Genomic DNA, 25976 nt, shown 5'->3' with positions numbered 1-25976 from the left:
TTCGGGCCTAGCGTTGGATCACGTGAGTGCATGCAGGTGGGCGGCGCGAGGACTTCACAGTTCTTGATCTATTGATCAATTATTGTAAGTATCCTGTTGGGGGAGATCACAATCCACACGGGCAGCTTCTTCAGGCGCACTGCACGCGTCCGTAAGTGTGCGTTTGTGTGACGGGGTTGCTTTCCATTTCATGATCGGTCCTGCAGTCCTTCCGCTGTATGTTTGCCGTGCGCACACTTGCCAGTGCGAATCTAATCTACATTCTGAATTGCGCTTACATGAGCAGCTGGCTGGTATCCAACTATCGATTGATTTGCGCTCCAAGTCCAGCTCACACGGCCCACTATGTCATGCTAGGTGGCTATCTTGTAGTAGCTTAATTGGCGTCTCTATACTTGGCGTCCTGCCGTGTGTGCTTGGAAGCGCTCTCTGTTGCACCCTGCATTCCTTGGGCTCCACATATCAGCAAATCCTTACGCACTCAGATTCATTCAGTCTTGCTGCATAATCCGGCAATGACTAAAAGGCAGGATGAGAGCGATGATGACATTTCCATCACCTCGACTGCAGTCAGCTCACAAGCTTCTGAGTATGATGTGGAAGCTATCCTAGCCGAGCACAGATTCCCACATGGAAGGAGGTATCTGGTTAAATGGGCTAATTACCCTGAGTGGAGAAGTACTTGGGAGCCTGCGGAATCCTTCACAACGGAGGAGACCCTTGTGGACTGGGAACGCAGGAAAAAGCAGATTGCAGACGGGGAGCTTGAAGCGTATGACGTAGGCAACTGGGAGCGAAAGAACTTGGAACACCAGGAGGAAAAAGAGGAAAAGAGACGCAGAAGGGATGCTAGAAGGAAACAACTTGGCTTACCTACGAAGGGTCCCATATCTGAGTCTTCAACCCCTTGGGACAGCTCCAGTGTGAGTGCAAGACAACAGAGTACACGAACGCCGCCCACTTACACACCCAGCATTCGTTCACTGCCTTCTAAGAAGCAGCATGTCGTGGCGAAGCAACCTCCAGTCCTGTTTGGAAGTGGACAGAAACCAAAACCAGCGCTAGCGCCAGCGTCAGCTACGCCGCGTTCCAAGGATGCCCTGGAGGCCACGAAGTGGTTTTCGCATCTGTCAACGAGGCGAAAACACGAGAAAGCTAAATTCAGAGAGCCAGATCCTGATATAAATCAACTAGAGCTCGTTCGACCGTCAGACTGGTCATCCAAGACACCTCTCCACCTTCTTAAGTCCGGTTCTTGCCAGTTCAGCCCATCTGTTGACCAAGCACGAGAAGTGGTCCAAACCGTGACTGACCAGTCTGTTTCTCACACGGAAGCTGATCTCCCAGATGGACCAACTCACTTGCCCGACCCTCCCACTGGCCCGTCAAATCATGACCGCATCAAGCATGACCGTCGCGATAGATCGGACCAAGATATCCCTGAGCTACCTTTGAGGGTGCCGGGTCCTCATGCCAAATTTGTTTCCGGCCGCTTTTGCAATCCCGGTGAGGTGTTAGTGTATATGTATTATGGACCAGACAAAAGAGCCATTGGTCCAGCTAGACTGTGTGGTCTTAGCCACATGTCTGCTAAAAGGCTTATTGCAAGCAAGGCGGGGCCATATATTGAGGTTTGGTTCCAACATCTTTGCACGTTGGAGGATTATGAAATACTCTGTTTCAACTCAGTAAGTGCATTGGCGATTTGGAATTAGTCTTGTTTTTGCTCATCCTAACAACCATAGCGGTCGCGGCATCGCACATATTGTAATGGCTGGATCCAGGGATTTAACGACACCGAGTCCAAAATTTACAGTATGGCACAGGAGCTTGAGCAAGGCGACCTTCTCGCAATATTCCCAGGCAATCAGGGTACGCCACACAACGTGTTACTGGCCTACCCGTCTAATTCACTGAAGCTGGAGTCACTCAGCGACGGCTACTTCAGGAAGAAGCCAGATACCTTCCTTAATCTTGTTGTCAGAGATCCGTTGAAGTCTCTTGAGTTTATTGATCGACTACCCTCTAGGACAAGAGCCGACGATCGGTGGACAGATACTCGCCGCCAAGACTCTGTCGTGAGGAACTCCCCGGAACAAAAACTACCTGGAGGTGGGTGTGATGGTATAGAAGACGTCGACGACGCCTCGATGTCAATATCATCGACCGAGCAGGAAAACACCTCAACAGAACAGCAACCCAAAGAAGTAGCTATTGAGACAAAGTTGGATTCATCACCAAGGCCACTGGGGTTTGTTACAGCAGAGAAGCATACGAGAGAGATTGAAACGCCCGTGAAGTCAGACCATCGGCGAGAGCTGTTGGGGCTACAGTCTGAAGAAATCTGTAGTCCAGCGAAGCCAGACTCTCTGCAAAAGCATTTGGAGCCAGCTTCGGCCGAAGCAAACAAGAAATTCGCTGGCGAAGTGCGAGACGAACCGATGGACATCGACGATCAGCATAGTTCTGCTTCAGCGTCAGGCGAGCAGGACTTAATAAACGCTTTGGCTACAGCCGATCTCGAAAGTCTCTTCGAAAAGACGTTTGGAGTATCTTATGAGACTCTAGTGACAGTAAACGCAGCCGACAAGGTGCAGAGAGCAGAAGCATTTTTTCTCCTGTACGGGTCTGAGGCTCTTCAAAAGGAGTTCCTAGTCCTCCAGGCCTTTTTAAACAAACACAATCCTGTCATATATACCTGGCAGCAGAAAGACGACTGGGAGAAGTTTGCGCGAGCTGTCCAAGTAGGGGTGGTTTTGGTATGTTCTGCTTTCAACTGAGCTCAAGATGCACCGAAAGACTAACACTCGATCAGTTCCACGAGAGCTTTATCGACTTCCACAAATTGCCCTTCTTTCAAAACCTCATCAACAAATCAATCAACTTCTGGAGCGTCTCTCTGGCCAAACCTCTCGAATATGCCGGTCACCCGTCCTACTTCCAGCGCATTTTCCCACATGGCGGGGCTATCCTGATGACAGAAGACGTCATGATTCATGATCCACAAGCAACCATTGTAATCCTAGGGTGGTTCGCTGATTTTATCAAGAAGAAATACCCGGGAAATTGGAAAATTATGTTCCGGCCTGCTATCCTGGACTGGCTCCTGCAACAATCAGAAACCGCAGACGAGTCAGCGCACGGAGTGTACGTTATCTCCTTCCAACCAGATCTGCACTCCAATACCTCTAACCGCAAATTTTGTCTTCAGATGGCCTACAATTTACCGTTTAGTCCTTAAATGTTGCGGTGTTCCCGCATACGACACCCCCCCTGGCGAGCTATCATCCGGAGCCCATGACGACTACCTCGAAAGCAACGCCATATCCCCTCCCAGCCTACCGGGTTACGGATCTCGCACCGAAGCCGACAACCCAGACATCCCCAAAGGCCTAACCCAAGACCAACGCAACGCAGACCACCTGATTGAATTCTTTGCCGGCTGGGGCCTGGTCCATCGCCACCGATACCGACGACTCATCGTCGTCACGCAAACCAAGCCCATACGTCGATGGGATGAATGGCAACACATCGAGGTCAAATGGGGCGGCAAGAAATTTATGGAAGCGTTCAAAATCGACTACAAACACTACTGGTCCAAAGCCACTGCTGCTCCTTCCTCGTCTTCAGCAACATCTTCTTCTAGGCCAGCTACACCTGGTGATTCACGAGGCCCATCGGATTCTTATACGCCGCGAACGCCGAAGATCCGGGCTTCATCCATGTCTGGTAACAGGGATATGGATGGGGCTAGTTACTATGGTCGGCTTCCTGGCAGAGTGTCCTCGTACCCGGATCCATACAAATGAAATGACTTTCCATGAGGTAGGATCGCCAAAGAAAAATGATTGAGCTTTATGAGCCGGTGTGGAGTGGTTTCTATTCTAGAACTCCTTATCAGATAATTTTACTCTTTCAATTTCCTTGTTTCTTTACTCTGTTTCCATGTTTCCTATACCCAGTGGGCGTGAATTCGTTGTTGTTATGTTTGAGGGAGGTGGTGTGCTTGGCACTCGTTGATTTGGTAATTTGTGTAGTTTAACTAGTAACCGTTTCATATGTAAACTGGCAAATGGGAAGGACTGTCCTAATTGAATGAAACCCGGAGTATTTGAGTTTAACCCATACAGACAACCAACAATACTATAGAATGAACCATGTAAATACTAGTAGCCAGGGAGATAAGTACTAGCAGCACCAGCACCAGCAGTAGTAAGTAGATAGTAACTAAGCAATGGAAGGTATCAAAACCGACATACTAGAACGCCCAAAACAAAGAAACAACCAGCTTATAGATAATTCGTCCATCCATCCAACCAATCGCTCAGTGAGGATAGTAATGACAACGGGACCAATTGCCTGCATATCTGTCTGCCTATGCCTGTCTCATGGTCTCCTTTCCGTTCATATGTACAACATCATCATCACCATCAGCAGCAGCAGCATCCAATCCAAGCGAAAACCACCTAAAACCCAGCCGTCTGAGTACGGTACTCCCTGAAACTTGAAATCGGAGGTAGTTCATCCGCCGGCTGTGTCTTCGCTTTTTTATCCTTACTCTTCTCTGCTTTCTCTCGACGGACCTTCTCCTCCCACTTACTTTCCTCGGCGGCGATCATGGAATGGAAGCGTCCGCCCTGGCCGCGCGCAAGATAGATTGGTTTCTCGTTCCGCTCCGCGACGGATTCAGTGACTAGGACGAATTTGACGCTCGAGCCGGGCGTTTCGAACATTGCGTCGCTGAGGATGGTTTCTAGTTCGGTGCGAAGGGCGCGGGCGCCTGTGCCCATAGTGAAGGCGTTCGAAGCGATTTTGTGCAGGGCGGGAGTGGTGAAGCGGAGTTCGATGCCGGAGAGGCTGAAGAGGGTGGTGTATTGGGCTAGGAGAGAGTTGCGGGGTTCGGTGAGGATGCGGACGAGCAGAGGGGTGGTTAGGGTGGAGAGGGCGGCGGTGACGGGCACGCGGCCGACTAATTCAGGGATGAAGCCGTAGTTTTGGAGGTCTGTGGGGTTGAGGAGGTCGAGGGCGTTGAAGTAGGTTGGTTCGCTGTCGGGGGAGCTGGGAGAGGAGGCCGAGGTGAAGAAGGGAAGGTGCTTTCTGTATAAGGCTTCTTCTTCGGATCCGGGGAGGATGGGGATCGGTTCGTTGTGCCCCGGGGCGATATCGCGAGACCGATTGTTGGTGATGGCTGACCCGCGGACAGGTTGGCCGAAGCCGATCGATCCGCGAGATATTCGGTCCATGATTACTTTGTGTAACCCGACGAAGGCGCCAGAGAAGATGAAGAGAATGTTGTCTGTGCGGACGTTGTAAACCTCGCCTTTTTGGGGCAAGTTCCCGCCATTGGGGTTGAACGGGGAGTTCCCTAGCGGGTTGTTGGAAGGAAATGTGTTAGGGGAGTTGCCGACACGAGGTGCACTTCGTTCTTGTTTCGCTTGCACTTGTACCGTCGTGCCCTCGATGAGCTTGAGGAGGGCTTGTTGTACTCCTTCACCACTAACGTCCTTTCCGTGGCTGACCTTTGCTGCGGCAATCTTGTCCACTTCGTCCAGGACGATTATGCCGCGCTCAGCTTGTTCAACATCATAGTTCGCAGCCGCCAGAAGCCTGTGGATGCATACTTCTGCATCCTCTCCAATGTAACCAGCTTGCGTGAACGGTGTGCAGTCCGAAATGCTGAATGGTACAGATAGTATCCTAGCCAGTGTCTTTGCCATGAGCGTCTTTCCAACACCAGATGGTCCCAGTAGAAGGATGTTGGACTTCTCCAACTGTAATGCCGGCGAATCTTCAAGTCCAGACTGCGCTGACGTAGGCAATGCACCTGCTTCGGGGGTTATATGGACGGTTTGTTGTTGGCCTGGAAATTCGTCTGACTGGATTAGCTGGGCACAGGTGACATGACAGGCAATGGAAAACAGATAACCTACCTTCGACCGGGTGATGCTCAATTGCCTCTCTGCGCGCACGTTTCGCTAGCAATTCTGCGTTCTCCTCATCGCGTCTCTGCAGCTCTTGTACCCGTTGGTAGTGATTGAATACCGCGACGCTAAGTATCTTCTTTGCACGGTCCTGGCCAACGACAAATTGGTCTAGGTACTGCTTCAACGTTCTCGGGGTCACCCGAGGAGCTCCGAAAGCCGGAGCTGATGCCAGAGGCCCGGCTGTTGGAACATCCGGTTCATAGCTGCCAGTCCATGGCTGGTTTGTAAAATCTGAGCGATCGAATTGAGACCACGTAGGGAAAGTAGTTGATGAGCTGTTGAATCCACGGCGAGCAGGGCGGATAAGCGGCTTCGGCGCATGCCGATAGCGGAAGGGAGAGTTGCGGTGCGCCCTGAGGAGGCCACGGGCCTGTATAGGCAGCCGTAGCATGGCCAAGCGCAGTGATATCTGCAGGATAGGGGTGCGATGATGAAATAACGGGAATAATCCACGAAGAAGCCGATGTGTAAGGGAGGAAGGGAGAAGGAAGGCTGAGAGCAGTCGAGGACCGTCACCTCCGATGGCAGCAGCAGATAAGATGCAATACAATCAAAGCAAACCAAATCGGGCGATAGCTTTCCCCGCAGCACGTGATGCTTATCGCCGACGGTACCCGTGGATGACGTGATTGGAAAGGCCTTGTCTGACACGACAGGTAAGGTTCAAGTGCAGATGGATCCGTCAGTGAAAGGACTCTGGAAGACGTATTGAGCTTCCTGCTTGGTGTTTCTGAGGTTTGTGAAACTCGGGGCGGATGAGGAGCACTTCCGTGTTTCGTCATCCGAGAGCTCCAAGTGCGACGTGCGGTGGCGGTCCCGATCGGCGCTCCTGTCAGTCCCAGACACCGACTTCGCTAATGCGGATGGTCTCTACTCATGACCTGAATAAGTACTACATGTGAGATTTTCAAGAAGAATATAAACTCGTTTGGTATGAACAGGGAAAAGATCCCCTATACTTCCCCGATTTTCCATTGATTCAGATAAGAGAAGATGCGAGTATGCCAAAAGGCATTGAACTACTATCTGTACTGAACCTCATATTCCCCAATGGCTTCAATTATGCTTACATGTATTCCTGCAAGCCTTCGTTCATTCGACAAGTGTGCGGCAAGGTCGTATCGTACATGTAGCTTTGCCTGGCTGAGCAATTCCGTATTTTCCATGACTGGATGTTTGTAACCACGGCTGCCATTATGCCACATGAGGCGTATCTACCGGTCCGATCCATGGAGCGTCATGTGGATACCGGAAAGTAATAGTCCCCAGGTGCCTGGTAAGGAATAGCACGGAGCGTCGACTGAGGGGAACTAGCGGCATTGACTCTGCCACAGCTTATACTGGAAAGCAGTTTGTTACAACAACCGGCTGCGACTGGCGCCAATTGCCACCCAGAATCAAAAGGAAAATTGAGCGAGTTGCGCTCGACTCAGACCATACTCCGGGATATCACGAGGCTAGCTGCTTGTTTTGAAAGCAGGCTGCTGCTCCATGGTTTGTGATATGAAGTTCCGCAAGGCTGCCCATCGATTGGAAACCGAGCCCCCATCGGTGTTGTTGGAGTCGGTCGTGGTTGGTGCTGGCGCTTGCATGCTGGACATCTGCGCCATGTTCTTCGCAAACCGATCGCGCTCCAGCCGTTCTAGCTTCTCTCGACGCTTCATAGCACCTGGTCTGTGCTGGAGGGTTTTCTGCTTAATGATATTGACCTGTTTGTTAGGGTCGTTGACATCGTCGTCGGCGTCCGGGAGCGCATCAGCCAACGAGTCCAGAGCAGCAAGTTTCTTGCAGGCACGGCGGCGCTTCGTAGATTTCTGCGAGTTCTTTTCTATTCTGGACACAAAACTGCTGTGCTTGATCAAGCGCTTGTCCTTTTTCGTCGTGCGGAACTCATCATGGAGAAAGTTGGGTTTGGACGAGGGAAGAGCGCCTTTCCCACTTGCGGGCTTCTTGACGGATCGAGTAGGGGCCTATAGCAATAAGAGGAAAACATTGGTAAGAATACGTATATGCATGATGTGATGAGCTAGAGAAAAGCTTACCATGATGGGCAAGGGTCTGCTGTATGTCTGTCGCGGCACAAGACGAAAAAAGGCTTGCATGTGCTTCACGAGAACCGAATTCTTCGTTGATTCCGATGGGGCAGCACGGACTATTCCGGAAGTGCACTAGTCCCCAACCGAAGACCCGATAGCCTCTATTTTTTGGATAGGTGGCTCACCGCCCAGGTGACCTCTGGGCCTCACCGACTTGGCTCCCCTTCCCAGTCTAGTTCGCGGTTCCTGATGACCGTCTTCAGTCAAAGAACACTCGCGCTTTGTCTCGCGCCAGCCATTCGGGTTCCATCCTGTGCTACATTAACGTACTAAGGCTGATAAGAATTCCCAACAGTGGGACCAACAATTTAGTAGCAAGGCGCTAGACCTGACTAGGCCGACGTAGTCCAAGGCCACCGAAACTTGATCGTCATATTTCCATCAGAATCTTTCCCCCTGCTCCTGGTCCAGTTTTCTTGCGGGAGGCAAAGATCCACATTCACGGGTTCCGAACCCGCCTTTTTATCTTGCACTTGCCTGGCTCAGATTGGCACTTACATCAGGGCACCACCACGTCGACACCGGTTCGACAAGATTGCCTCCTTATTTGTGGCCTTGCATGTGGGTGCTGTCTCCAGCGCGCCTTTTATCTCGCCGGACGTGCCCTTTGCCATCGAGGACTACTGTGCCTGTGACTCTACCTCGGCCCCAGACCCTCCATCACCTCCTGCCTCCCCCATTGAGTCGGGAATTTTCGCCGTGTCTATCAACTTCTACAGCATATAACCCTCGAGGGCCTGTCGCAGTCCGCTACTTCTCGCATAGCCGTTTCCAATCGTCGATCATCCCCGCCAATACCGAAGCAACAATGGGCTCTCTCGGACCGTACCAGCGCAAACACAAGGTTACTGTGGTGGGCTCAGGAAACTGGTAGGTGCAAGATGGCTCTTCTTCGTCAAAGGGGCTAGTACCCAGGGCAGAGGATATAATGGCTGACTCCGTTCGTATCTAGGGGATGCGCAATCGCCAAAATCGTCGCCGAGAATGCCGCCAGCAACCCCGCAATTTTCGAGGAGAAGGTTGAGATGTGGGTTTTTGAGGAGAAGGTGGAAATCGCCAAAACGTCCCGGCACTATGATCCCTCTTCACCGCTGTGCCAGGGCCCACAAAACCTGACGGATGTGATTAACCAAACGCACGAGAACATCAAATACCTGCCTGGAATTACTCTCCCCTCCAATCTGCATGCTAACCCCTCGTTGGTTGACGCCGTCAAGGATAGCACCATCCTTGTCTTCAACCTTCCCCATCAGTTTATCATCAAGACCTGTGAGCAGATCAAGGGCAAGATCTTGCCCTATGCGCGGGGTATCTCCTGCATCAAAGGTGTTGATGTGAACGAAGAAGGCATCCATCTGTTCTCCGAGACCATCGGCAAGATTCTGGGTATCTACTGCGGTGCTCTATCTGGCGCGAACATTGCGAGCGAGGTCGCCTTGGAAAAATGGTCCGAGTCAAGCATTGCCTATGATCCCCCGCACATGGATTCCAAGGCGCCATCTCCCAATCGTTCCCCATCTGCGTCGACCGAGAACCTCGTTCAGTTTGAGCACAAGGATGTTTCCGGCCAACTATCGCGAGTAAAGCTGCAAGCGCTGCCGTCCGACTACCCCCCTGTTGACCACGCGGTCCTCAAGTCACTCTTCCACCGCCCGTATTTCCATATCCGTGTGGTGAGTGACGTCGCGGGCGTGTCGCTTGGAGGTGCTCTTAAGAACGTAGTTGCTCTTGCTGCCGGCTGGGTCGATGGCATGGGCTGGGGTGACAACGCCAAAGCTGCTATCATGCGGGTTGGCCTTCTCGAGATGGTCAAGTTCGGTGAAAAGTTCTTCGGAGCGACCATCAATACTCGCACGTTCACCGAGGAGAGTGCAGGTGTTGCTGATCTCATTACCAGCTGCAGCGGTGGCCGGAACTTCCGCTGCGCGAAACTCAGCGTTGAGAGAAAGCAACCGATCGAGAAAGTCGAGGAGACGGAACTCAACGGTCAGAAGCTTCAGGGTACTTTGACAGCGGTTGAGGTAAACAACTTCCTGAAGAAGCAGGGCCTTGAGGAGGAGTTCCCCTTGCTTACGGCTGTGTACCGTGAGTAACCCTGTCTATATTATCTTTTTTTCTCTTTCTTTTTTGTCGCATCACTTGGCTGACCTGAAATAGGTGTTCTTGAGGGCAGTATGTCCGTTGAAGATATTCCTTCTTACATTGAGCGGTAAATTGGACCTGTTGATCCTCTCCTTTGGTTTATGTTCGGGTTGTTAATTTACGGGAAATTTGTTTCCTTTTGTGTCTAAACAGAAAGCCGGAGTCGATTTCCTACGTTGAAACCGGGCGGGTGACTAGCAGTGGAACCAGCCAGGCAGTTCTGAGCGCCAGGTTGTGAACGGGGGACAGGATCCATGCACTACCCCCTCACCTTGTGTTTTGTGCCCCATCCTTGTCATTTCTTATCCTTTTCTTTCCTTTCCCTTGACCACTTTGTCTATCTTTTACCATCATTATCATCTCTGTTTTGGGGGGAGCGTCTGTTGGTAGGTATACTTTGTCGAGATTTTCTCATGCACATAGACCGATGACTATAGACCGCAATGACACCGGAATGTCTGAATCAATCTTCTTTCATTCTCATCACATCCACGCAGTAATGAGCTGTACTATTGCCAGATCATCAATGGTCTGACTGGGGGAAGCAAGAAAGAGGAGACGTGCGGAGGCCCGAGTTCTCGCCCGGGCCGTCCCAGCCCGCGACGCGCTCTTTTCATGATGTCAGTGATTCCCGCGGGGTTGCCCTGGACCTCCCAGGAACAGGAAACCTTGGCCGGCCTTGCTTCTCGTCCACTTGTTCTTCTTTCTCTCATAAATAGCCTGCGACCTCTGTACCGTGGCTACACGGGTTCTCTCTGCTTTGACTTTCCAGAAGGACATACTGCCTTCATATCCATTCAACTCTGTTCCTTGGTTAGTCTAGCCGGCAATTCACCAAGGATAGCGCCGCTAGGCTCGCCATTGTCACCAGGTCTAGTCGAAGCTCGTTCCCAAGCTCCTCTAGTCGTGACAGCTAAAACAATTCAAGCTCAAAATGTCCTCTCCACAGCAGGTATATCTATTGCCTCTGAAGGATGATGGATCGCCCGATGTCCCTGGAGAATACCTCTACCTCCCTCCTCCCACTGACCCGCCTTACTTGCTTCGGTTCGTCATTGAAGGCAGCAGCTCAATCTGCAGAGAGGGCGCTCTGTGGGTAAACATCCCGGAGAAGGGCGAGTCTTTCAATCGGTCTGCTTTTCGAAGCTTTAGGTAAGAGAAACAAAGGGTCACAGGTTTATCAGCATTTGACCTTTCGCGTGAAATCTAGCCTATCTCCGGATTTCAACAAGAATATTCAGCTCGATGTCCCCATCACATCTGCTGGTTCTTTCGCCTTCTATGTGACCTTCTCCCCGCTTCCTGAGTTCTCCGTCCTATCAACACCCACTCCTGAGCCAACAAGGACCCCAACCCATTACATCGATGTCTCACCCAGGTTGACTCTTCGCGGTCAAGATCTCCCACTCAATGCCCTCTCTATATACTCTGTGATCTCTAAGTTCATGGGCCAGTATCCCAAGGAGTGGGACAAGCACCTCAACGGTATCAGCCAACGTAATTACAATATGGTTCATTTCACGCCGCTAATGAAGCGCGGGGCTTCCAATTCACCTTATAGCATCTTTAATCAGCTGGAATTTGATGATGCCGTGTTCCCCAATGGTGAAGATGACGTTGCGCGTCTGATTGCTAAGATGGAGAATGAATATGGTCTGCTGTCGCTTACGGATGTTGTATGGAATCACACCGCACACAACAGCAAGTGGCTGGAGGAACATCCAGAAGCTGGTTACAGTGTCGAAACTGCCCCATGGCTGGAGGCAGCACTGGAGCTAGACACCGCGCTGCTGAAGTTCGGACAGGATCTCCAGACTCTTGGCTTGCCCACCGAGTTCCAAAATGTGGACGACTTGATGAAGGTCATGAATGTTATGCGGGATAAAGTCATTGTTGGAATACGACTATGGGAGTTTTATGCCATTGATGTGAAGGCTGACACTCAAAGAATACTCGAAAGATGGAAGACATCCAAAGACATTGATCTAACAGACAAGAATTGGGCGCAACTCAAAGTTCAAGGCTACAAGAACTGGACTCTGAAGCAGCAAGCGACTTTCATCCGAGACCACGGTATACCCACTTCGAAGCAGGTCTTAGGGCGGTTCAGCAGAGCTGTTGATTTGGAGTTTGGGGCAGCCATACTGACAGCACTTTTTGGTCCGCATAATTCTTCGACGTCTGATGCTGGTGCGGTCGAGGAGAGTCTGTCCAAAATACTTGACGAGGTCAATCTCCCGTTCTATGAGGAGTACGATGGCGATGTCTCGGAGATCATGAATCAAGTCTTCAACCGGGTAAAATATCTAAGGATTGACGATCATGGACCCAAGCTCGGCGCCGTCACGGCACAGAGCCCTTTGATTGAAACGTACTTCACGAGGTTGCCCCTAAACGATGTTACCAAGAAGCACAATGAAAAGGCATTGGCACTGGTGAACAATGGCTGGATATGGAACGCTGATGCTCTACGGGACAATGCGGGACCCGATTCCAGGGCTTATCTGCGACGTGAAGTAATCGTCTGGGGTGATTGCGTGAAGCTGAGATATGGCAGCCGCCGTGACGACAATCCTTTCCTCTGGGACTTCATGACAGACTATACTCGTCTCATGGCCAAGTACTTCTCGGGGTTCCGCATCGACAACTGCCATTCGACACCATTGGTGGTCGCCGAGTACCTGCTAGATGAGGCCCGCAAAGTTCGTCCCAACCTGACTGTGTTCGCGGAACTATTCACTGGCTCGGAGGAAGCCGATTACATCTTCGTCAAACGTCTCGGCATAAATGCGCTCATCCGTGAAGCCATGCAGGCATGGAGTACAGGAGAATTAAGCCGCCTTGTCCATCGTCATGGCGGGCGTCCGATTGGCAGCTTCGATCTTGACTTGCCTTCTTCAGGTAGTAGTCATGCAATAGCTTCTTCTGGTCTTGACTCTGCCAAAGAAAAGGTTGCTCACATCCGACCGACACCAGTGCAAGCATTGTTCATGGATTGCACTCATGACAACGAGATGCCTGCGCAGAAGAGGACCGCAAAAGATACTCTACCAAATGGTGCTCTGGTGGCCATGTGTGCCTCAGCTGTCGGCAGCGTTATCGGTTATGATGAAGTATATCCTCGGCTTGTCGATCTCGTACATGAGCATCGGCTATACTTCTCTGAATTTTCAGAAGTCCCCGAGACTGGGCTGGACTCTCTTGAGGGAGGAATTGGAGGCATTAAGAAGCTACTCAATGAGCTCCACACCAAAATGGGTGTTGAAGGATACGACGAGACCCACATTCATCATGACGGCGAGTATATCACAGTGCACAGGGTACATCCTAGAACACGGAAGGGTGTTTTCCTGATTGCACATACCGCGTTTCCTGGTCAGGACGGAAAATCTGTACTGGCGCCTACACATCTTGTTGGTACTCATGTCAAGCATATTGGGACCTGGCTTCTGGAGGTCGATACAAGCCAGTCTACCATAGAGCGGATACAAGCAGACGAGTCCTACTTACGGGGCCTGCCAAGCCAAGTCAAACCGTTTGAAGGTACCAAGATCGAGGAGTCTGGCAAAGATACCATCATATCTGTTTTAGATTCTTTCGTTGCCGGGTCTATTGCCTTGTTTGAAACATCTATGCCCAGTGTTGAACATGCAAGTGGACTGGACAATTATATCACCGAAGGCGTGGATCATGCATTTTCGGACCTTAGTCTGGTTGATCTGAACTTCGCGCTTTACCGCTGCGAAGCAGAAGAGAGAGATTCAAGTAAGGGCCAGGACGGAGTATACGACATCCCCGGCCATGGCCCTCTGGTCTATGCTGGTCTACAGGGGTGGTGGAGTGTGCTTGAGAACATCATAAAGTACAACGAACTAGGCCACCCATTATGTGATCATCTGCGAAACGGACAGTGGGCTCTGGACTATGTTGTGGCTCGCCTGGAGAAGTTGGGGCAAAAGGAAGAGCATCCTGCCCTTGGTAGGCCAGCTGCATGGCTGCAGGAAAAGTTCCAGGCCGTTCGCCAGCTGCCAAGCTTTCTTCTGCCCCGGTATTTTGCAATCATCGTCCAAGTTGCGTACAATGCTGCCTGGAAGCGAGGAATTCAACTGCTGGGACCGCATATACAGAAAGGGCAAGAATTCATCCATCAATTAGGTATGGTGAGTGTCCAACAAACCGGATATGTGAATTCAGCGTCTTTGTGGCCCACGAAGAAAGTACCCAGTCTCGCAGCTGGCCTACCGCATTTCGCGGTAGACTGGGCAAGATGCTGGGGCCGCGATGTGTTCATCTCACTCAGAGGCCTGCTTCTGTGCACCAGTCGTTTTGAGGATGCCAAAGAGCACATAACTGCATTTGCAAGTGTACTGAAACATGGCATGATTCCAAATCTTCTGAGCAGTGGAAAGCTCCCACGCTACAATTCTCGGGATTCCGTATGGTTCTTCCTGCAATCCATCCAGGATTACACCGAAATGGCACCAGATGGTTTGAAACTCCTAGATCATAAGGTTCCCCGGCGGTTCCTACCATACGATGACGTATGGTTTCCATTTGATGACCCAAGGGCCTACTCGCAGCATTCAACGATATCCGAAATAATTCAGGAGGTTTTCCAGCGGCATGCAAGTGGACTATCCTTCCGGGAATACAACGCCGGGCCTGACCTTGACATGCAAATGACACAGGATGGTTTCCAGATTGATGTCAATGTCGACTGGGAAACAGGGCTAATATTCGGTGGCAGCCAGTACAATTGCGGGACATGGCAGGACAAGATGGGTGAGAGCGCGAAAGCTGGTAACAAAGGTGTACCTGGGACGCCACGAGACGGGGCAGCCATTGAGATTACCGGTCTAGTGTACAGCGCCTTGACTTGGGTTGCTAAACTGCACGAGCGTGGCCTTTACAAACATGACGGAGTCGACATTGGCGATGGAAAAACCATCACTTTCAAGACCTGGGCGTCGAGAATTCGGGCTAACTTCGAACGCTGTTACTATGTTCCGCTACAGCCAAAGGAGGATGACCAGTACGACATCGACACAAAAATAATCAATAGACGCGGGATATACAAGGACCTGTACAGGTCTGGTAAACCATACGAGGACTATCAGCTTCGCTCCAATTTCCCGATAGCTATGACCGTCGCTCCAGAACTGTTCACTCCTGCCAAAGCGCTCGCAGCTCTCGCTCTTGCCGACGAGGTCGTGGCTGGGCCGGTAGGAATGGCCACCCTGGACCCCTCTGACCTCAATTACCGCCCTAACTACAATAACTCCGAGGACTCGACCGATTTTGCAACCGCCAAAGGCAGGAATTACCACCAAGGTCCTGAGTGGGTTTGGCAACGTGGATACTTCCTCCGCGCCTTTTTGCACTTCGACCTTGCTCGCAGGACGACATCGGCAGAACGGACGGAGACTTACCAACAGATCACTCGACGTTTGGAGGGTTGCAAACGGGCTTTGAGGGAAAGTCCATGGAAGGGCCTTACCGAACTAACGAATCAGAACGGTGCCTACTGTGCAGACTCCGTATGTCTTGATTACTTTCCCTCCCCCTCTTCCTGGGTGGTGCCGATCAAGCTTCGCTAACCTGATGAAACTTTATAGTCTCCGACCCAAGCATGGTCAGCTGGATGCCTGCTTGATTTGTATTATGATGCATCAAGACATTCACAGAACTAAATAGCGTGTCATTTATCTGATTATACCTCGATCTGGTCGAGATCACCACGAAGTACATGTTTGTCGAATCTTAGATAGTGGAAATAGCTTATTTGTGCTGGCATGATCCTTTATCGTATGACGCGGGACCGTTTTGCCGGTTTACAAATCCGCATAAGAAAGACCGCTGAGTAAGCCTCGTGCACAACTCATCGCCAACTAGAACGAGACGAGACTAGTACTTTTGAGTTTGGGTTCGTCAACATGTGTTTTAGCAAACGATGCCCGACTCGGGTCCAATTTGCCGTTCCTAGCGCGAAGATTGCGGTGTAGAGTGTTTGTATCGGTGTCGCCTGACTTCTCCAGTTCTGCTTTTCGTGTCCAAACACCTCCCCCAGGTCGCGAACCCGTCTACTATCTACTGCGTGACCCTGGCCCCTGACGTCAGTTGTTTTTCACCTACGCATCCTCCCGAGCACAAACGCTTCCGGATGCATTGACAAAGCCGAACATCAACTCCTACATCTCCGGCGCAGAACGTCTGCTTTTCAAGCGTCATGTCTCTCACGGAATCCGCTGCGGCAGCCATGCTGACCGCCGCGGTCGTGGTAGACAGTCCCATTGACGTGCATGAGCCTCGATGGGATGACCAGACGAGGGGCCGCGATCTGTACACACAACTAGTGATTAGTTTGCTGGTCGGACTCAGCGCCTTTTTTTCATTCTGTGTAAGTCTGTGCGGAACGCAAGATTCCGATGGAGCTCTTTCTAACGGCTCGCGTCTTTCATAGGTTTTACGACCGAAATGGACCGAACTATACGCCGCTCGGAGACGACAACGCTGCGCAGCTTCATACTTGCCCGAACTGCCTGATAGTTTCTTTGGCTGGATACCCGTACTATACCGGATCACTGATGAGCAGGTGCTGGAGTCTGCGGGCTTGGATGCCTTCGTTGTAAGTTCTATATGTTGTTTGGCTGTAAACTGAAGGTCAGAATCGGCCATCTTCTAATACGGGATTGTGATCTAGTTCCTCACCTTCCTGAAATTTGCCATTCGGTTCCTCTCCGCTATCTTCTTCTTCGCCTTGGTTATTATTTTACCGACACACTACAAGAATACCGGCAAATCGGGGGTTCCAGGTTGGGATGATGACGATGACGAGACCTTCGATGGAGACAAAGACAAGAAGAAGATCATATCGGATCCGAATTACTTGTGGATGTATGTCATTTTTACATACATTTTTACTGGGCTCGCTGTCTATATGCTCATCCAAGAGACGAATAAGGTTATTCGCACGAGGCAAAAATACCTTGGAAGCCAGACAAGTACGACCGATCGGACGATTCGCTTGTCTGGAATTCCTCCGGATTTGGGTACCGAGGACAAGATCAAAGATTTCATGGAAGGCCTCAAAGTGGGCAAGGTCGAGAGTGTCACACTATGTCGGGACTGGCGCGAATTAGATCACCTGATTGACGAGCGACTGAAACTTTTACGGAATATTGAGCGGGCTTGGACCAGGCATCTAGGCTATAAACGGGTCAAGGCAAGTCCGAATGCACTGCCCTTGATGCACCAGCAGCCGCGTGGCTCCAGTATTGTCTCAGATGAAGATAGTGAGCGGATCCAGCTTCTCTCCGAAGGAGGGCGCGATCACGTTACGGGCTATGCACACAAGCGGCCAACAGTGCGCATTTGGTACGGGCCTTTCAAGCTACGCTACAAGAACATTGATGCGATCGATTACTACGAGGAGAAGCTGCGTCGCTTGGACGAGAAAATTCAGGTTGCTCGCCAAAAGGAATATCCACCTACTGAGGTCGCCTTCGTCACAATGGAGTCGATCGCCGCGTCTCAGATGGTTGTACAGGCCATACTTGATCCTCATCCCATGCAACTACTTGCCAGACTGGCGCCAGCCCCAGCTGATGTCGTATGGAAAAACACCTATCTCCCGCGCTCGAGGCGGATGATGCAATCTTGGTTCATTACTGTGGTCATTGGCTTCCTGACTGTATTCTGGTCGGTGCTTTTGATTCCCGTTGCCTATCTGCTTGAGTACGAGACTCTCCACAAGGTGTTCCCTCAATTGGCCGACGCACTTGTGCGGAATCCACTTGCCAAGTCCCTTGTGCAGACTGGTCTGCCGACATTGGTTCTCTCGCTGTTGACTGTCGCTGTGCCTTACCTCTATAACTGTAAGATGCTTCCCCACTTCTCCGTCTAGTCTCAGCGCTAACCCGTCAACAGGGCTCTCGAACCACCAAGGCATGATGTCCAGGGGTGACATTGAGCTGTCGGTAATCTCGAAGACCTTCTTTTTCTCTTTCTTCAACCTTTTCCTCGTCTTTACGGTGTTCGGAACTGCGACGACATTCTACGGGTTCTGGGAGAACCTCAGAGACGCTTTCAAAGATGCAACGACCATAGCTTTTGCATTAGCCAAGACGCTGGAAAACTTTGCTCCGTTTTACATCAACTTCCTATGTCTTCAAGGAATAGGATTATTTCCGTTTCGACTCCTAGAGTTTGGAAGTGTTGCCATGTACCCCATCAACTTCCTGGCCGCTAAAACGCCTCGGGACTATGCTGAGCTATCCACGCCCCCTACATTCAGTTACGGTTATTCCATTCCGCAAACGGTCCTGAGTCTTATCATCTGTGTGGTGTACAGCGTGTTTCCTAGCTCATGGTTGATATGCCTGTTCGGGTTGATTTACTTCACCATCGGCAAATTCATCTACAAGTATCAGCTTCTGTACGCGATGGATCATCAGCAGCATTCGACGGGACGAGCGTGGCCGATGATCTGCAGCCGAATTTTGATGGGATTGATGGTTTTCCAGCTGGCGATGATCGGCGTGCTAGCCCTACGCCGGGCTATTACGCGCTCTTTGCTTATTGTGCCTCTCCTGATGGCAACCGTATGGTTCAGCTATTTCTTTGCACGAACCTATGAGCCTCTTATGAAGTTCATCGCATTGAAGAGCATTGACCGCGAGCGGCCTGGCGGAGGCGACATCTCCCCATCCCCGTCATCGACCTTCTCTCCTCCATCTGGCCTCGACCGCGATTCATTTCCGATCCGAATTGGTGGACAAGAACTAGGATTGCGGCTGAGGAAGTACGTCAATCCAAGCCTGATCCTGCCTCTTCATGATGCATGGCTCCCCGGACGTACGATGGTTCCAGAGCTCCAGGGAGAACTGGATCAACGCACTTCCGAAAACAACGCGGCCGATGAGTCCGTCTGAGACTGCATCAAAACTGCTGAAGTGGACTGATTCCACAACATCACGGTCAATCGATCTCTACCATCGCCCATATATATGTAATACCTTCTAATCACCCTTTGTTGTATGAGTTGCTTTCCCCCGCCATGATCTACGATGCTATGCCTTTGATGTCATAGATAGGCCATATACGCCTGATCCTCTCACACCTTCCTGGTGAGAAGGCCAATTTTATGCGCTGTGATTTGACGCGATCAGATTTAGATGTCACTCGTCTTTGTTGATAATGGTTTCCTTATCTCTCGTTTATTGATACCAGAGGCCTTCATGTAGGAGGTTTCATTCGATGCATTGATGCCAGTATAGCTTGCATGTACCATCAATTTATGTATTCTAGGGAGGATTCCTGATGCTCTTGTTGATATTTGCTATTAATGAACCTAGTAACGTGGGGTGCTTCCAATTCCTTGTTGACGTCTCTAACAGGGTAAGGAAGCACCCCACGGAGCTGGCTATGTGGCACTGCCAGTTGCCCGTCTCTTTCATGGAACCCGCTCCCGGCTATTTCCTTCTACTGTGGCATCAAATAAGCCAAGTATAAGAAGTAGGCATATTACCATAGACCTCGTTAACACACAGCCAAGTGTGACTCTTGACTCGGGATCCACAATGTAACTATCTGACCCCAGAATATCATCCACATTGTCTTGCTCTCCCCACCTGCACTTTTGCGGTATGTGATACATCCTTGTTATAGTATTGCAGTAGTAGTCACAAACGCATGCCTCAGGTTATGTTGGCCGGCTGGATTTGGGTCCCGGATAAGAAGTCCAGGAAAATTGAACTGAAAGAAGCCCAATGGAACTCAGGGGCAAGCAGTCCAGTCTTGAGAGGACATTCTGGACGGGAGTCGAAGGGCGTGGCTGGCTACAATACAAAGGGGATGGTTTGAGGTGAAGTGATGGATCCTCAAGCAGGTACTATTTCCCGCCTTTCCTTTCATCATCTTCCGTTCTTTCTTCAACAACTTCGTCCATCGTCTCTTCCAGAATGGACCTTAGACCTTGCCATTGCTAATACTCTTCGACCAAGGTATCCTTGGTCACCAAAGTTTCTTTTATTTTTGTGTTTTGTACAGAGATCATCGATACTTTTAAAGGAACTATGACTCCTATTACTCCGTACTAGCCCGCCGGGCCCATTATTCACCGACCTGGGGTGACGATGGACAGGTCCGAAAGTCTAAATCTGCATCTTCTATCGACAAGCGACGTTCCATCCAAGTGGGCTGTCATGTTCAGAGCTCCACCCTCGAAGCCTGGGATGGCTCTTCCCGATATGACTGCTATGGAGGAACAATGAACTGCTAGGTACCTATTCTGCCTTTGTTCCTGAGCTTTATGCACTACAATTAGACGCTGTTTCATCTCCCTTCTGCCTGCTTTCAGGGCGCTGCGTTGTTATTCTTTCGCCGCTGCGGCATTTCAGTCTATGCTGGAGAGTTCCTGATTGCCTGGGTGAGCAGGTACGTTTATCTGGGGTAACCCGGACTTCTTCCATATCACGAGGGGGCACATTTCACTACGGCGAAATGTCCAACCCTACCTCGAGAGACACTTGATAACTTGATAAAGAAGATAAGCAGTGGCTTTGTTCGCTTTGCAGGGTACAGCTTGGTCAATTACGGCTTAATAGGCCTTTCATACTCCGCAAGTCCCCATCACCTGGACATTTTATGGATTCATTTGGCATTATTTACTTCTGTGCTCAGCTCTGGACTCCAAGTTGATGCACTTGACATACACAGTGCAAGAGCTGAAACTTCGGTTTGTACCTAGTACACTCGATTCTTCAACATAAAGGCGTCGAAACGGCCAAAGTCTATAAAGTGTGCCTACTACACTCATATTGTCCAGAACACAAGTCACCCATTGAAGTGCCTTCTGTCGCAGCTATGCATAACTCCACATCTGACACGATGAGCATTGATAGCAATACAGGCCCACAGGATAGGGATGGGATGCCTCTGGCTGTGGTGGAGAGGCTGCTCCAGTTCATGTCTCTTGACTCCCGGTCAGCTCTACGCTTGACATGCAGACCATGGTGTCGAGCAATTGACAGGATCATGCCTTCCCAACACCCAGTGGCCAACACCGTGCCTGCGGATATCTTGCTTCTGATATATTATAGACTCTCACCCCGGGATTTCGAGAACGCCAGAAGGACATGCTTCCAGTGGATGCGAGCCAGTCTAGACCAGCGTCTTCTGAAGTATATGCTCAAGCGAATGGGCTGGTGGGTCTCCTGCCTACAAGACTGCCAACATTCTGGACTTGTGTCCGATGAGGATGGAAGCTTCGCTTGGAGGTTGAGCAAACACTTTTCCACAGAATGCTTACTGTCAGACCGCAAGGAGAATGAGGGAAGGTCCGGCTTCCTTACAACTGCGATTGTTGACTTCTCTCAACCGCAGCAACATATTAAGAAGCCCCGGCGCTCATCTCGAAATGCCAGCACAGACTTCCAGCTCACTCCAACGCAAGATGCAGCGATTACTGTGTTCCATGTCAGCAATTGCGGAAACTATTTGCTTGTGGCATCCAGCCGTACCATCTTCGTTTATCGTCTACTAACAAGGGGGGCTGATGACAATGGTGCAGGTGTTGCTTTCATGACAAAATCACCTGCCCTGTAGAGGTTCTAGCAGCGTCGGTTGATGCCAGTACTCCGACATTGGTTGTCGCTTTATTGCTGCGAAACCGACAAGCGATGGTGTGCGAACTTATCCCAGCTCGAGGTCAACGTTCGTACGAATTGCGCCGTATAAAGTACGCCATGAAGATTGCCTCCCAGTATTTCTTCCACAATTTATGCTCCCAAGATGACCCACCACGAAGTGTGTCGATCTGTCCTGGTCGCCGTTGTGTGGCCTTCGGGTCTTTCTCCTGTTTGGAGCTGCGACGATATGACCCTCAAATCAATCATGACAGTCGCTTCCAGATTCCCGTATGGCAACCACCTGAGTTTCTCCATTTTCTCCCCAGACGGCCTGAATTGCCGGGAGTATATCGCATTATCTCCTCACTAGCTGATTTTGGACTAGCTGGGTGCCGCTGTGACTATCAGATTAGCGAGAGCAAGAAATGCGTATTCCACCGGTCACCTTGGGGTCCAGTAAGGGATTTTAGAATCCGCTGGGCCCAGGATTGTAGGGCTATTCCTATCAGCGATGGGGTGCACGTCCTCCTCATCGACGAACTTCATAACTTGTGTCTTGGGTACGGTGCTCCCGGCACACAGACGAGAATTGTTGATACCATTGCCTTCGAACACCCAGCCAAGCTCGGTAGGAGTACCAGACGCTATCCAGATCCGGAGGTGTTCGCGGCCGGCTCGGACCTTACCTGGGGTCTGCGTGTGGTCACTGCCTATGATGGTAAAATCGTCCTATACTCAGTCCATTGGAAGTATTCAACGCTATCTGCAAAAGCCACGTAGAAAGTGGCATGGCGGTCGGCAGTTTTCTTCCTAGGGATAATTCCTTTGACCATCAAGGGTCACAAGAGCATCGAGATATTCCAGTTCAAAACGAGGACAAAGACTGGGAGTTTCTTCCCGGTGAAGACGGCCCCAAGTACCTACTCGGGATACAAAGTATCTATGGCAAGGAAATTGGACAAGTTGACGGAGTGGTAGAGCTGGTGGTCCAATCGTATAACCATTCAGTCCGGGTCTGGGCCTTCAATGAAGCGGGCCAAACGAGTGTCATCGATGTGGATACCTTCACATCGGCTTCCCGGCCGGCTGCCGACTTCCCCTATAAAATCACCATTGGATCAGACGGCGATATTGCGTCAGCAGGCTCTGATAAAAATACATCTCAAGCTCCACCAAACCCCACGCGCAAACGCAAGCATAACTACTCATTACCAGAGTTTGGTGGGCAGTATTCAAGGGCTCGTTTGCTTCACGATCTCATTACAGAAGAGGTCAAGCCGTCACGGCTGACCGAGCTTGAGGCAGACGCGTCTAAGATGAGTCCGTGGATGTATACTACCTTTGTTGACCTTGAGATTCCCGAATCAGTCTCTCCGGGGGAAGACTTGTGTAGGATGGTGGATATGAATTAGCCTGGGGCGTCGGTTGGCTTTATAAGTAGCCTATTGTTTTCTCTCTTGTGTGTTGAAGTTCCTTTCATGGGTAGCGCAGATTGTACGCATTGACATGGGTTTTGTTTGTTTTCACTGGTATTTCAGACTGAACGTTAGTTTCAAAAGGTGAACTTTCGGGTATACTCTCAAGTCGATTAATTTGATTCATACTACTCAATGCTCTCTCGCATGCTGATACAGTTCCTCCCAGTCACGTATCTTATAGCCGACATCACTGCACACGATACTGACGGATGTGTTTCCAAAACACACAGGCCAGGCAGGGGCCATGAGTATCTTTCATGCTTGAGACCTTCTGCCAAGGTACTGTCATTAAGTAACCCAATGATGTAAGGCTGACATCTGTCCCATGATATATATCCATACATAACTTAGGAGCCACAAAATGAACTAGTTTCACCGAAATCTCTGAATAAACCATGCACTACAGTCCCGAAAATATAGAATATATAAAAAGAATAGACATCACTTTTTTTCATCTCACTCATCCGAAAGAAAGAAACAGAATAGTGAATCAACAACCGCTAGAGAAAGAAAAACCCAATCCCTTAATCAACCCATGCGTCAAGAGAAGAAGAATGGTGGTATGGCTGAGCATAATGTGTTGAATTCCCATAGGGGAACAAGCTGTTAACAGAAATGCAAAAGAAGAAGACAAGTCCCAACCAACTGCTAGTGTTTTTGAGTGGCAACTGAGATTGATGTTGTGGACCGTATTTATTGGGAGTTGCCGTTGACAGCCAGCTTTTCCCGGCGGGTGCGTACAGCCTGTGCCAGGTTCTCCAGGACAAGTTCCGTGTCTTCCCAGTGGATGCAGGCATCGGTGATACTGACGCCGTACTTGAGACCGGCTTTGCCCTCGGGCGGGACCTTTTGGTTGCCTGTTGTGGTGATGTTAGTAGGATGGTAAGATGGAAAAAATGGGTGGGTGGTAGGACATACCCTCGTTGATGTTGCTCTCAATCATGACACCCATGATGGCGGTCTCTCCAGCGGCGATCTGCTCGGCCAGAACAGCAGCCACCTTGGGCTGGTTCTTGTGGTTCTTCTGAGAGTTACCGTGGCTGCAGTCGACCATGAGGCGGGGCGGCATGCCCTGGGCAGTCAGCTTCGCCTTGGCCTCGGTGATGCTCTGGGCATCATAGTTGGGGCCCTTCTTGCCACCACGGAGGATGACGAAGCAGTCGGGGTTGCCCACGGTACCGACGATGGCAGCGACACCGGGCTTGGTGACGGACAGGAAGTGGTGGGGGTGCTTGACGGAGCCGATGGCATCGACGGCCACATCCAGGGAGCCGTCGGTACCGTTCTTGAAACCAACAGGGAAAGACAGACCCGAGGCCAGCTCACGGTGGACCTGGGACTCGGTGGTGCGAGCACCAACGGCGCCGACGGAGAGACAGTCGGCCAGGAACTGGGGGGAGATGGTATCTAGCATCTCACTGGCGATGGGCATACCCTTGTTGGTCAGGTCGACGAAGAGTTGACGGGAGGTGCGCAGGCCCTTGTTGATCTTGAAGCTGTTGTCAATGTCGGGGTCGTTGATGAGACCCTTCCAGCCGACAGTGGTACGGGGCTTCTCGAGGTAGGAGCGCATGACGATCAGCAGCTCATCCCTGTACTTCTCCTTCATCTTCATGAGGCGGTCACAGTATTCGAGGGCCATATCGGGGTCGTGGATGGAGCAGGGGCCGATGACTACCAGCAAACGGCGACGGTCGGTGTCTGTGCCTTGGACGATAGCAATCGCCTCCTCACGACCTTCCATGACCGTTTGCCGGGACTTTTCCGTCATGGCGATCTCATGTTGAAGGAGGTTAGGGGGTGTGAGGGGGTTGTATCCACGGACTGTAGAGACGCAGAGAAACCGAGGGTTAATGGGGGGGGGACGGAAATTTGCAAGAGGTGAGTCACAGGCGCACTTACTTCTGGAATCCTCCAGGGAGCATCTGTCCCCGACATTAGGGTTTTCAATGAAGAACTGGAGGTAGCATGAGTATCAACATTGCCATTGAGCAGGTTGGGATGCATTGAAAAAAGCAAAAACATACCGACATGGTGGTGCGGCGGGGTCGGAAGTGGACAGACGGAGGGGCAGATGGAGAGATGAGAGGCGATAGCAGGATTGATAGTGAGATAGGTAGATAGTATGCCCGACGGGATGATGAGTAAGGCAGGGAAGGAAGATCGGTTGACTCAAAAAGTATTGGCTACACTGGATCGATGGTAGATTGAAGAGTTCTTGAGATTTCAGATCTGCAACCGGGTGGAATCTCAATGAATATATATAGGGAAAATGTATGAGAAGAATATCTGGAATTGTCTCCTTGCAGAGTCTCTCTAAAAGCAAAGGCCCCGAAAAAAAAAAGAAAAAAGTAGTTACCATTGCTTTGGCAAGTGTCGAGTCATCCCTTCCTCATTGGGTAATCGGCACGTGATATGCCGGTGAACGGACGAATGGCGCGAGGTCCAAAAAAGCGCCTCGCCCGCGGTATCGCCTGTCATTGGCTTACTTTCTCCATGCGTCTCTCATTCCTGCTCTTCCTGCTCGGATCAGCATGAATGGATACTCCGTAGTCCGTCATCCGTTATTCCGTACCACATGCCCGAGGCGTAGTCCGGCGTTGGATGGATGGTCAGCCTTAGTAGTGCTGCTGCCATTACGACCTCGAA

General features: G+C 50.8%; 7 protein-coding genes across 7 annotated transcripts; 4 read left to right on the top strand and 3 right to left on the bottom strand.

The window, feature by feature from the left end:
• Positions 1 to 98: 98 nt before the first annotated feature.
• ASPBRDRAFT_40111 (putative Chromo domain protein Chp1p) lies at positions 99 to 4125 on the top strand. The gene is made up of 5 exons (XM_067624279.1): positions 99 to 216; positions 287 to 1688; positions 1746 to 2759; positions 2816 to 3147; positions 3212 to 4125. Exons 2-5 carry the CDS (start codon positions 516 to 518, stop codon positions 3807 to 3809), a joined length of 3117 nt encoding a protein of 1038 aa, XP_067482128.1. The 5' UTR covers positions 99 to 216; positions 287 to 515; the 3' UTR covers positions 3810 to 4125.
• A 341-nt stretch (positions 4126 to 4466) lies between these two features.
• ASPBRDRAFT_119313 (putative ATP-dependent Clp protease) lies at positions 4467 to 6375 on the bottom strand (the record flags this gene model as incomplete). The annotated part of the gene is made up of 2 exons (XM_067617242.1): positions 4467 to 5872; positions 5931 to 6375. The coding sequence occupies 2 exons, from the start codon at positions 6373 to 6375 to the stop codon at positions 4467 to 4469; spliced, it is 1851 nt and encodes a 616-aa protein (XP_067482127.1).
• A 1066-nt stretch (positions 6376 to 7441) lies between these two features.
• ASPBRDRAFT_27872 (FAM207/SLX9 family protein) lies at positions 7442 to 8029 on the bottom strand (the record flags this gene model as incomplete). Its single annotated transcript, XM_067622444.1, has 2 exons — positions 7442 to 7954; positions 8027 to 8029. 2 exons carry the CDS (start codon positions 8027 to 8029, stop codon positions 7442 to 7444), a joined length of 516 nt encoding a protein of 171 aa, XP_067482126.1.
• Positions 8030 to 8639: 610 nt separating this feature from the next.
• Positions 8640 to 10460, top strand: ASPBRDRAFT_52865 (glycerol-3-phosphate dehydrogenase family protein; the record flags this gene model as incomplete). The annotated part of the gene is made up of 4 exons (XM_067626962.1): positions 8640 to 8950; positions 9033 to 10165; positions 10238 to 10289; positions 10376 to 10460. The coding sequence occupies 4 exons, from the start codon at positions 8640 to 8642 to the stop codon at positions 10458 to 10460; spliced, it is 1581 nt and encodes a 526-aa protein (XP_067482125.1).
• A 696-nt stretch (positions 10461 to 11156) lies between these two features.
• On the top strand, positions 11157 to 19152 carry ASPBRDRAFT_52864 (uncharacterized protein; the record flags this gene model as incomplete). Its single annotated transcript, XM_067626961.1, has 4 exons — positions 11157 to 11374; positions 11433 to 15759; positions 17577 to 18096; positions 18149 to 19152. 4 exons carry the CDS (start codon positions 11157 to 11159, stop codon positions 19150 to 19152), a joined length of 6069 nt encoding a protein of 2022 aa, XP_067482124.1.
• Positions 19153 to 21109: 1957 nt separating this feature from the next.
• On the top strand, positions 21110 to 23261 carry ASPBRDRAFT_27868 (uncharacterized protein; the record flags this gene model as incomplete). Its single annotated transcript, XM_067622443.1, has 3 exons — positions 21110 to 21791; positions 21827 to 22567; positions 22630 to 23261. 3 exons carry the CDS (start codon positions 21110 to 21112, stop codon positions 23259 to 23261), a joined length of 2055 nt encoding a protein of 684 aa, XP_067482123.1.
• Positions 23262 to 23845: 584 nt separating this feature from the next.
• Positions 23846 to 25801, bottom strand: ASPBRDRAFT_465038 (3-deoxy-7-phosphoheptulonate synthase). Its single transcript, XM_067625651.1, has 4 exons — positions 25355 to 25801; positions 25230 to 25284; positions 24246 to 25151; positions 23846 to 24184 (listed from the first exon to the last, which is right to left on the bottom strand). Exons 1-4 carry the CDS (start codon positions 25358 to 25360, stop codon positions 24021 to 24023), a joined length of 1131 nt encoding a protein of 376 aa, XP_067482122.1. The 5' UTR covers positions 25361 to 25801; the 3' UTR covers positions 23846 to 24020.
• Positions 25802 to 25976: the final 175 nt, after the last annotated feature.

Source organism: Aspergillus brasiliensis (assembly GCF_001889945.1).
Source record: "Aspergillus brasiliensis CBS 101740 unplaced genomic scaffold ASPBRscaffold_3, whole genome shotgun sequence".
NCBI classification, from domain to species: domain Eukaryota; kingdom Fungi; phylum Ascomycota; class Eurotiomycetes; order Eurotiales; family Aspergillaceae; genus Aspergillus; species Aspergillus brasiliensis.
Note: the sequence above shows the minus strand (reverse complement) of the source record. Positions and strands in the feature narration are given on the sequence as shown.